This window comes from Spinacia oleracea, chromosome 4 (assembly GCF_020520425.1).
Source record: "Spinacia oleracea cultivar Varoflay chromosome 4, BTI_SOV_V1, whole genome shotgun sequence".
Classification (NCBI taxonomy): Eukaryota; Viridiplantae; Streptophyta; class Magnoliopsida; order Caryophyllales; family Amaranthaceae; genus Spinacia; species Spinacia oleracea.
This window is the reverse complement of record NC_079490.1, coordinates 186,868,959-186,880,607: the sequence shown is the minus strand read 5'-3', so window position 1 is coordinate 186,880,607 and position 11,649 is coordinate 186,868,959. Positions and strand designations below refer to the sequence as shown.

Genomic DNA, 11,649 nt, shown 5'->3' with positions numbered 1-11,649 from the left:
AGACCCGCCACGTGGCATTGCTCAGACATGTAATTAAGCCACATGGTAACTATAACTTTCTCTTAATGACTAAAATATTAGGTAATGAGTGTTTTATTCTTTATGGCCCATGAACCAAGAAAGGAACGTCTTGACAAGGACACATGTCTTCTCATTATAAACCAACCAATCAGATACTTTTCTCTTAGGGTTTCCCCTAAAGAGCCAAATAGTATAAATACATCCCTTTCCAAGAAAAGGGGACACAAGTTTCAAGGCATTGAATACATCACTATTCATGACATTAATCTCTCTCTTTTCTCTCTCTACATTAAGCATTTCTTCTCTCTATTAAAAACCCTAATCTTACTTAGGCATCGGAGGAAATATTCCTACGGGAATGTTCTTATTTTGCAGGTGACGTTACCAGTCGAAACTCGGACTAGGCGCTACGTGGAATCGAATACCTGCTCGTCATCATCTATTGGAAAAATTCCCACAACAGTCATCAATTATTATCATTACCCCATTGCCTCAAAAAAAGTCCCGCAAGAAACGGGGTAAGGGGATTCGAACGTACGCAACCTAAAAATTCCCACAACAGTTATTATGAAAATATCCTATTTTTAATATCCTTTCAGAAAAACTCAAAGAATTTTGCTCAAAGATATGTCAATTTACATCCTTGATATGCTTAGTCATTTTTTTTTCTTTATATTGTTTTTGAAGTTATCATAAAGATTATATTATTCCTCTCCTTTTATTCAATCAACGAAAACTGTAGTTATGAATAATAAAATTTCAGTACGGAGTAGTCATTTTCCCAAGAATAAGTCCTAACCTAGCTAGATATATGCCTAATTGCCCGCCCCAACAATTAACTAAACACAACAAATAGAGCTGTCAATTCTCAACCCGAATCGTTGAATCTGTTGGGTTAATCCGATCGTTAAGAACCCGAATCGTTAATAACCCGTGTCTTGGAACCCCGGAACCCGATCCGATCCGATAATATTCAACCCGAACCCATCTCGAAATATTGACCCGATTAAGACTTGAAACCCGATAACAAACCGCCATGTGGCAACCCGAACCGTTTCTACCCGAACTGAATGGATTCGAAAACCATTAATGACCCAATTTGTTTCAATCCGAGCCGTTTCAACCCGGGAAAACCCGTTTACAACCCGGACCGTTTCCAACCCGAATTGTTTCAACCCGAACCGTTTACAATCCGAACTACTTCAACACAGACCATTTATTATCCGAACTGTTTCAACCCGAGCCGTTTACAACCAACAACCTGTTTACAACCCATTTAATCCAACCCGTTTATAACAAAAGATATAATTCAATGTACGTTGTTCAACCGCGTATTCGTACAATTGTTTATCATCCGAGTAAGTAGCCAAACATGTTATCATCTAAACTTATTTAACATATTGTGTTTTATCAGATGTATTTCCAATGGAGCTATATTACTGTATAATTATAGTCTTGTAAAATTAGATAGATGTAAACCGATCTATAATCTCATAAAATTATATAGAATTAGATAGTTGTAAACTAATAATCTCACAAAGTTATATACTTATATAATTACACAATTATGTTGTTATACATTTATATCCTTATATAGTTATAGTTAGTGTAGGGTTTTAGTTTAAACTAGTTATGCTCATCAATTCATCAGTTATTAGCTTATTAGAGTAATCAAATGTAGAATGTTATATTTGTTAATTGTTGACAATGTTATAAAACTTATGAATTTGTATTATTTTATTAGTCTTGCACTCTTTTATTGACTCATATACAACTGATTAATCGATTACTACACTAAATTGATTTACTTCAATACGTTACAATCTTATTATAAGTTATAACCAACGAACTAATCGAAAAACTATGGTGTTTTAACTGAATCGACTTAATTCATTAACAATTGAACTTGTTTGTCTCGTTTCGTTGTTGAAAAAGTTAGTCTCGTTGTTGTTTAAACCAATATGAATATATGATAAACTTATACTTATATTTACAAACTTTACAAATTCATTACATATTGATTCATCATTATTGATTATTGATTACTACGTTATTAGTATTGATTCATAAATTATAAATGTTTCATGAATACGAAGTGATAAGTTCTATTAGTCATTAGAGATAACTAAGTCATATACTATATAGTATATACTCACTAACTCTACTGTTCTTAAATTGTTAACACTTTTAAAAGTTAGTTACCTACTCACTAACTCTAATGTTCTTAAATTGTTAACACTTTTAATATTTAGTTACCGCCATTGTCTCCTAATTTAAGACATCAATATAATTTGTATCCGGATTGACCTGACCCGACATGAACCCGACCCGATATGAACATGACCCGATATTAACCCGACCCGATATGATATGAACCTGTTACAACCCGTCTAACCCAGTTTACAACCCGATGTCTTCCAACCCGAACCGACCTGACCCGACTATAATCCGACCCGACCCGACTATAACCCGACTCGTTATGAATCCGACCCGACATGATCCGACTATAACCCGTTTACAACCTGGTCCAATATGACCCGACCCGATTATACCCTGACCCGATATTAACCCGACCCGACATGAATCTAACCCGATATGAACCCGTGTCAACCAACCCGAATCGGAACCGAACCATTATTTTTTCAATTGACCCGAAATCCAAACGAAATGTTTCAACCCTAACCGATAAATCCGACCCAAACCCAATCTGTTTGTCCGAATTGACACCTCTGTAAAAAAAAAAGCATTTAAACTATATTGGATAAATACTAGGTTAATTGAATAATTCAACAAAATAAAAAAATATATATATTTATAATTACATTAATTAATTATACATTATTTTTTTTGGTGAATATTACTCCCTCCGTTTATTTTTGTTCTTTACATTTTCCTTTTTTGGTGTCCTAAAATATTATTTACATTTCCTTTTATATTATCACATAAATGCTTTAGTATTCTATCAAATTAAATTTATGTCAAATTATTATTAAACCAATTAAATTCATTGAATCATTTAGTGTATCACACTTTTCCATAGGGAAATTAAAATTTTCTCATTTTCCTAATATCAAAATTTTGATAAAAGTGAAAACATTATAAATAAACATATTGTGCCTTATTTAAATAAAAAATAGAAGAATCTTAATGCATATTAATTAATCATTAAAACGTGCGCAATGTACCAAATATAAAGAATAAAAAGTAACGGAGAGAGTAAGTAATAACTACTCCAAAGTTTTTATTGACATTTTGCTTGGATTCTCTACATCCTCCCAGTTACCCTAGGTTACACACACGAGCAATAATTTGCACACGTGTAGGAGACTTGGAGTCGAGAAAATTAAGGTAAAGTTTCAACTCTATGTTTTCCTTTTGCCGTTCCCCTACTCAACAAACAAATCACTTATTTGCTTTTTCTCCCCCTATATATTTTCCGTCACTTTTTTGCTCTTAATTATTCGTTAAACCTTAATTTTGTTGTACTTATTCTTAAAAATTCACCCTTTTCTTTTTCTCTATCCTCGTTTCTTTTCTGGGTTTTGCTCCTTTGAATTAGTTCCGTATTGGGTTTATCATAATTATTGATTTTCTCGACGCTTTGTTTTCAAGCAGGTATGAACCCCTTAAGCTTTAATATTGTGTTTGATCATCATATAATTTATTTAAAATTTTCAAATTTCTGGGTTTTACATAATGAGCAATATTTCTAAGGGTTTTGGGTGTTGATCAATTTTGTTCTTTTCCAAAATTGGGAATTTGTCATGTGCTAATTTTGTTTGATTAATGGAAGTTTATGATGAATAAGGTAATTGGTGATCATATAATAGAGTATACAGTACAATTCTGTTTTGTTTTGAAAATTTCTCAATTGTTTGCTTTGCGGATATAATTGATTGTGATTGGCACGTTTATGGGTATCTGTTTTTGTTTTTATGTTTTTGGATAATTGGTTAGCTACTTTATGGATAATGTATGAGGTTTTAAACTTCTACTGGTTATATGTGTTGATTGCGATTATATGATTTCCGACCTTCCTTTCGACTTCAACATTGTAGTCTGCAATAGTGGGGAGGGGGGAGGTTTTATGGACTTGAGTTTGTGACTATTGAAAAGTTTTAAACCTCTCTTAGCTTGGTCTATTAAGCGAACAAAATTATTGATGGGGTTGAATGTGTTTTAATGTGTTGGGCATAATGGTTTGAGAAATTTCAAAACAATCCCGCATTTTCGTAATTACAATAAACAAATATACAATCTAGAAATTGCAATGTACAACATATTTGATATTTAAAAAAATTAAAAATAAAAGAAAATAATTTTAATAAAAAAAGATATTGTACACTTAAATATGTAGATTGTATATTTTGATAATTTATTTACGAACATACCCTTTGATATGTTTATTTGCCAATCAAGGGTATTGACTGGTTGGAGCTCTAATGGTTTTGACATGACTGTTCTGTGTCAAAACCATTATCGTAAGGATTTTTTAGTTGATGATGGGATAATTCTCATTACTGCTTACAGTGCCTTCTCTGGTCGATGGGAATTGGGAAGTTTCAGATTTCCATTCCATCTTCCTTTGGCTCAGGTTGTATATTTGTCAATGTCTCCCATAGGGAAAGTGGAGAAAAGGAGGCCTGAAAGTTGATTAGAAAGATATGAGAAAGGATTTTTAATGCGAATATGGATTTAGAGAAAAGTAATACTCCGTACTAAGTATAGGAAATTAAAGAGAAAGAAGAAGGAAGGGCAGATACAGGACAAAAAAGGAGGGTTGCGGGAAGGAATTAAGGAGGAAATAATCCACTATGTTGTGATTGGAAGAGATATCAGCATATTTTCCATAAATTGATCTCGACCTAGTGTCACAGCTCTGTAGAATAGGTTAGGTGTAAACTGTGAAAGTAAGAATCCGAGAGGAAATTATATCTCTTGCTGTTAGACTGTTGAAATCATCAGTGATCCCAGATTTCGTAATTTGAGCATCTTCGTTTTTCTTTGGTTTTTCCATTACTTGAAATAGTTGTTAAGTAAACAGTTTCTGATAATCAAAGCAGAATACAGCATTAAGGCGATCTAGCCTTGCCTTTGTCCTGCTCAAGCTTATTGACCGAAACATTCAGGCTTTCGCCTGAAGTGTTGATTATCCATGTTTTTATTTTCTACATCTCCATCTCCATCTCTATCATCAGCATACTTAATGAGTAAAGTTTCATAATAACTTGTTATTTATTTGCAGATGAAAGTATAGCACAGTCAGAGACCGATAAAGATAAACCTTATAATAACAATTGTAAGGTGATTGTTGATCACTTATGACCATGATGAATCTCAAAGGTGGATCTTGGGTTGGTGAATTGTATCAAAAGTTTGAGGCCATGTGTGCCGAAGTGGAGGAAGTTATTTGTGAGGTACTTTTCAAGATCCAAATTTTGATTTTTATTGTTATGTAAAGTTTTCGCGCTTGGTAGTGCTCATCAATCTTTTAATCTGTTATTGAGGAAGAGACCAACAAAAAAAAGGGTTCTCTTGCCTTTTGATCAATTCAAAAACAAAAATTTAAATCTGGATTTTACAAGATCTCTCTGTTGGACTTTGTCCTACCTTCCTCTCTCTTCTATCCATCTATGTCTTAAAGTTTTGTTTTTGGAAAACTGAAATTTCCCTTCTGCTGGACAGGATACTCCCAAATATGTCGAGAATCAGGTGCGGACTGTTGGAGTAACTGTTCAGAAATTCTATGCAGATGTCATGCAAGATTTGCAGCATCCATCATCATTGAATTCAGTAAAATCTGGGGACACCGTTTTGAGTGTTGTCCCCGATGGTGATGGTAAAATATGTACGAACCCAAAAGTAGACGGTACAACTAATCTTGTTGATGTTGCATCTGAGAAAACGGTCAAAGATTTTAATTGCGGTGCTGCTTGTGATGACAGTATAAAATATGTGTCTTGTGATTCCGCAATCTGCAGTGTAATTAAGCCATGTAAACCAACATACAATAACTCTGCTGGAGATAAGGGTACTAAAGTAAGCTATGAGAGCCATGGCACTTCACAGGCTATATCAAATCAATCTACATATGTGGCAGAAAATCTGGACAGTACAAAAGATTCTCAGAACAAGTGTCTCTCTAATTTTCCAAGAATAAATGCCACTGTAACAAATAATTCTGATGAAGTCACATTTATTGCACCCCATGACGAAAGTGATGAACCTTCATCTGTACATAGGAATGTCATTTCAAAGGAAGCTTCTGAAGTAAGTGTCAATGAAGATGATGTAGGAACCTCCTGGGAGATGACAGATAGCCATGAAGTCGGAAATGCTGTCAAAGAAAAGAAGACAAGGTTGTTGGCTGGTGGGATCTTGTCACCTAACTTAGACAGTAAGTTTCTTTCTTTGTTACATGAACTGGTTTTCTGTATATATAAGCACCCATTTGTGACTGTTGGTATACAACATGACCTCTGGACACAAGTGGTATAGTTGAGTAGAATGAAAACTCCCCTAGCCCAGTCAGAGTGTGATAGCTGCCTTGGGGTCTATATACTGGATTATACTTTTTTCCAATTCCTAAAATATAGCCTAATTATATCTCTGCTACTATATTGTCAGCGTCGTTAGTGAAGGCTGATGAGAGCACCGCGGTCACCAGCAATGCGAAGAATTCCTTAGAAGCTGACAAGGAGCTCCCTATGGATGATAGAGGTAATGGGCCCTGACTGTTTATAAATTCATAGTATAATATAATATGTCAGAAAAAATAGACTGTAGTGTGTATCTGTCATTTTTAGCATGAGCAGATCCTCTTCAGTGAAATCGATGATTTGCAGATAAGGGAGAGGGAGACTATAATGTGACAAACCATGGATGAATCTCTGAACTTATAGCAGAGGGACTAAAATTTGGCAGAGAGAAGCTTGGGGGGGGGGGGGGGGGGGGGGGGAGGGAAGGGAAGGGAAGGGGTAGGTAGGGAGACAGGGAGAGGGAGACTACAATGGGGAAAAGCATGGATGAATCTCTGTACTTTTAGCGGATGGATCGGTGGTTTAGTTTATCTGAGCTTTAGGGGCTTTTGAAGTCCAGCTCCAGCTACGTTCTGGGCATCTGGTACTTCTGCATCAATTGTGCACGCTTCTTTGTTTGTCTCTGCTATTTGTATATTGCAAACATAATTAGGTTTTTCGGGAGGTTTTTATACCAATGCTGTGTTGTTGTAGTATACTCTCTGTTGATTATTTTGGGGAGAGGGGGTACTGGGGAAGGAGGGGGGCGTTGTGGGTGCAGTTTCTTCTATGAGATGAATTTACTAATTTACTATGTTATGGCGGTCCTGGATCAAGAGTCCTGGGCTCCTGGCTTGTGATCAGCTAGACCAAATATCATAGCTGTTGCCTCTCTTCAAAAAAAACTTTTGTGAAAGGATTGGATATAGAGGAAACATTGTTGGCCACTAGAAATAGGTAAAATTGGCTAGCATTGACTGTAAGTTTTGGACTAAACTAGGATGTAGAAAGTAGGAACTGTCCAATTCCCCTTGCTTCCTGAGTCCTGACGTATGCTAGAAGAAGGAAGTAAGGTAGCTTGGACATTACTCATGAAAGTTTTTTATAAAAAGTATTTTGTCCAATTCTCTTGTTAAAAAAAGAAGGAAATTGGAACAAGAATTTTGAGATGCTAACAGCAGATGCATGATGGCCGAGAAGGGCGAGAACAACCTGTATGTAGTTTCCATTTGATATTGTACTATTTTTCTTTAAACAGATTAGATTGTTTGGTATGTGTTGTTTCATTTTGACATTTTGCGTTCTCACTGTGCTGTATCCTAGAGTAGTTTATTCCGCTGTTGCTTCCCAGTAGAAGTAAAATTTAGTTGAGTTGAGTTTATTTAATATATTTAACCTGATATTGACTGTATCCTGCAGGACCATTAATTCCTGTAGTTGCCTATGAATTCAAAAGACGTTATGCTGATAAACAAGAAGTTGTCGTCAGTAAACAGGTGACTGAGGTCAAGCTTGGTGAATCTTGTGTTCTGGTGGAGAAAAATGATCATTCTTTTAAATCAGACGTTGGACACGTACAAAAATCTTATAAGGTAACTCAATTCTAAGCCCCTCTTCAGAGTCTCCCCCAAAACCTTACAATTAGATAAAGAGGCAACAGTATGATTCAAAGATGAAAACTTTGTAATTGACAACAGTATATCTGAGTGTTTGTTAATAACAGTAATTTAGATAATTGCAAATCTGCATCATGTTTCTCCTCTCCTTTTCTCCAGAAGAAAATCCAAGATGTGTTCTCCCCAAAGAGATGGTCAAAAAGCAAGCGAGATCAAGAGCAAATTGCTATTTGGTACGAAGAGCAAAGTAGAAACAAGTTGTTGTCTACTTCAGAGTCCTTTGAATCAGATTGGGAACTTCTTTAGGACTGTCAAATTGATGATGATCGCCCCTTTTCTAAAGGATTGCGGTGGTGTTCAAATTAATAATAATGTCAACAATTGCAGTGTTCTGCTATCAAGGTATGGATATTTATGAAACAAAAGCTGTGGCCATTGAATTATACTAAAAGTATGATAGTCTCAATTATACTGTTATTTTTACTTACGATGACTTAAGCGTATTTATAACATACATGATACATTGCATCTGAATTGTTATCAATTAAGTAAAAAACAGAGAAGCATACAATAATCGATTCCAAGTATCTGGCAATCCAGGAAGGCACCAATGACTACAATCAGCATATTGTGTAGGAAAAATCTTCCACTTTTTGTTCCTATAAATGGAAGGATGTGCATCATTCCTATATTTAGAAAGCTTAGTGATGTTCAAGTAGTTCACCTTTGGTTTGTTCATCTTAGTTATCAAGCTTTCTATAACATTAGCCATTAATTTGGGGAAGGCATTTTCGTATAACTCGTCCGTGACGGGGCGGGTGGAGTTGTAGCACCAACCCTTGCCAACATTGTGGTTTGTTGAAATGCTCCTAAAGAAGACGGTTGTTTTCACCGGGTCTACGTTTTCTTGGATCCATTTTGCCCAAGTTTTCATGCCCTTATCATATGCACGGTGTGTGGCCATCTTCTCCATTAATTGTCCTTTGTATTGGAATAAATCCCACCTGCATGATTTTCTGGAATTGAAATTTATGGACAAATAAATGCTACTAAATATATTTGTTAAACAAGTACGAAATTGAAGTTTTAGGTAGCATGATGTGCAGATTGAAAGAAGGATTTACGTTCTGAATTTTCCTTTGTGAGTCCACCAATGTCCTGAGTTGAATACCATAACATCAGCCCCTTTCCACAGCTTAGAATTCGATGAAAGCTTATCCAACACCAAAACTTTCTTTCCACTTTTATGATTTTCGTCGAATTTGATTAGGAGTGGACTCCAATGAAACTCCACTGTGGTGTTATAGTCCTTCAAAATAAAGTAACATAAGTAATAATTGGAAGGCAAGTTTGTCAAAAAGGACCTTTTATAACACAAATTTTGCGAGAAAGGATCTTATATTTTTTTTTTGTGAAATCACACTTTAATGTAAATTTTTTTTGCGAGAAAGGACCTAAGGGAAGTTTCCGGCATTGACTAAGCTTTTTCAACCATTGACTTGCACGTAAACAACACGTGTGGCTTAAGTTGGCTAAAGACACTGATTTTGTCGAGTCTAGAATTTTCAAACTTGATTTTATTTCGATTTTTTTTTTTCAACTTTAGGTTTTAAAGCTTAGAATTTTGGAGGAAAATTGGGTGTGGTTAGCAAAATAAAGCCACACGTGCTTTTCACGTGCAAATCAATGGCCGGAAAAACTCAGTCAATGCCGGAAACTTACTTTTGGTTGTCTTTCGCAAAAAAAAAATTACATTAAGGTGTGATTTCACAAAAAAAAAATTATATAAGGTCCTTTCTCGCAACATTTTTTTACATTAAGGTGTGATTTCACAAAAAAAATTATATAAGGTCCTTTCTCGCAAAATTTCGGTTATAAAAAGTCCTTTTTAGCAAATTTGTCTAATCGCAAATCTATTTCGACACACAGTTAAGATGTTGCAAAATCATTACACTTTTTAAATGAATGTTACATATTCATTCTTGACTCTTTGCATACCTTTGCTTTGAGCACCTTGTAGTCACGAAATTTAGAATGAACTTGAATTCTCATCCTTCTAGAGCGAGGTACTGATGTGTACAAAAGGCAAGATAGAGATTCCCACATATTTCTGTTCAGTGAATCGCCGACTATTATCACCCTCTTGTTTCTAAGCCTCTTTAACATTTCTCTTCCATTAAACCTAGCAATAAACACATAATCAACTTCAATAATTCAATTCAGATAAACGCATACGAGTTGCTTTTTGTTTTTTTGCGCGAATGAGCCACGACCACGAGGTAATATAAATTACAAATAGAGATCATGGATATTCGAACTTGAGACATATCGGGGATATTTTGTTGTTTAGTACCAAGTAATTATAAAAGATATGCATTGCATATGTTTATTCATGTAATTATATTCCCTCTGTGTCATGTAAATAAGAATTGAGGAAGTAATATTTAATGAGACGACCACAACTTTAATCTCATACAAAAAATTAGTTGTAGTCTTATTCTCAAGACAAATTTGATTATGAACCATACTACGTATCATTAATGATTAAGCTAAAATCATTGCAGTTAAAAAAAGTCCAAACAAATAAAATTCCAAGCAATAATAAAACAAAAAAATTAGACCTGATCAAGACTAGCCCGGCCCCGCCCGAATTTTTTACGGGTTTGGGCAGAATTTTCCGGCCCGGCCCATCGCGAATTTTTTATTTTTTGGGGCGGGTTTGGGAAACACAAAAATACACTTTTTAGTTATAAATTTGGCCCGCCCGAAAATGGCCTGAAAAGCCCGGTATTTTAGGCCCGAAAATAGCTGGTTTGGGCACAAAATTTTGGCCCAACATACGGGCTGACTTTTTATGTCCAAGCCCGGCCCGAACCCGAACCAGCCCGCCGTTTGATCAGGTCTAAAAAAAATAGTGAAAATAAAAAAAATCTTACAATGGAATGTGGCAATGATTAGGTTCCCATCTCCACTTCTCATAGTCCAAATCCGGCCGGCCATTCTTTCGGCAGCTCATCTTCTCCTCAATGAATGGACACTTAATGTGATCATACTTACCAAATTCTTCCGGCTTGTAAACCCATTTCCCATCAAACATATCACATTTCTTGTTTTCACCGACATTATCTTTTCCGGGTTTATATACACTAACATTCGGGTTCGCCACCCTGACACGGTTAATTGGATTCAAATATGGTGGTGGTGGAGTAAATGTGGATAAGATAGATGGTTTTGGAGGGGCCAAAATCATGCTAGAAATTGGTGATTTTTTTGTTTGGTTTAATGGGGTGAACACTATAATTGTGTTTTTTGTAGCTGAGATCTTTAGATTTTGGTTATTTTGGTAAAGAAATAAGAGGATTATGCAGCAAAATATGGTCCCTATTCTCATAGATTTGCATTTGCTGTTAATGGCGGAACTCAATTTCATGGTTTTGGAGCTTTAATTAATTCGAAGCTGGTCCAGCAAAAAGTTGTTCATTTTATTGCATGAT

The 11,649-nt window shown here is 35.3% G+C and overlaps 2 protein-coding genes across 3 annotated transcripts; one reads left to right on the top strand and one right to left on the bottom strand.

Moving 5' to 3' along the window:
• The first annotated feature begins 3,399 nt into the window (after positions 1–3,399).
• LOC110782651 (uncharacterized) lies at positions 3,400–8,689 on the top strand. The gene is made up of 6 exons (XM_021986841.2): positions 3,400–3,636; positions 5,267–5,438; positions 5,707–6,418; positions 6,649–6,741; positions 7,959–8,131; positions 8,315–8,689. Exons 2-6 carry the CDS (start codon positions 5,343–5,345, stop codon positions 8,459–8,461), a joined length of 1,221 nt encoding a protein of 406 aa, XP_021842533.1. The 5' UTR covers positions 3,400–3,636; positions 5,267–5,342; the 3' UTR covers positions 8,462–8,689.
• On the bottom strand, positions 8,567–11,649 carry LOC110782650 (protein trichome birefringence-like 40). Of its 2 annotated transcripts, none has more exons than XM_021986838.2 (4): positions 11,092–11,649; positions 10,154–10,337; positions 9,280–9,464; positions 8,567–9,171 (listed from the first exon to the last, which is right to left on the bottom strand). In XM_021986838.2, exons 1-4 carry the CDS (start codon positions 11,583–11,585, stop codon positions 8,700–8,702), a joined length of 1,335 nt encoding a protein of 444 aa, XP_021842530.1. In that variant the 5' UTR covers positions 11,586–11,649; the 3' UTR covers positions 8,567–8,699. The 2 variants fall into 2 exon arrangements, with proteins under 2 accessions (XP_021842530.1, XP_021842531.1); XM_021986839.2 differs by having other exon boundaries at positions 8,567–9,159.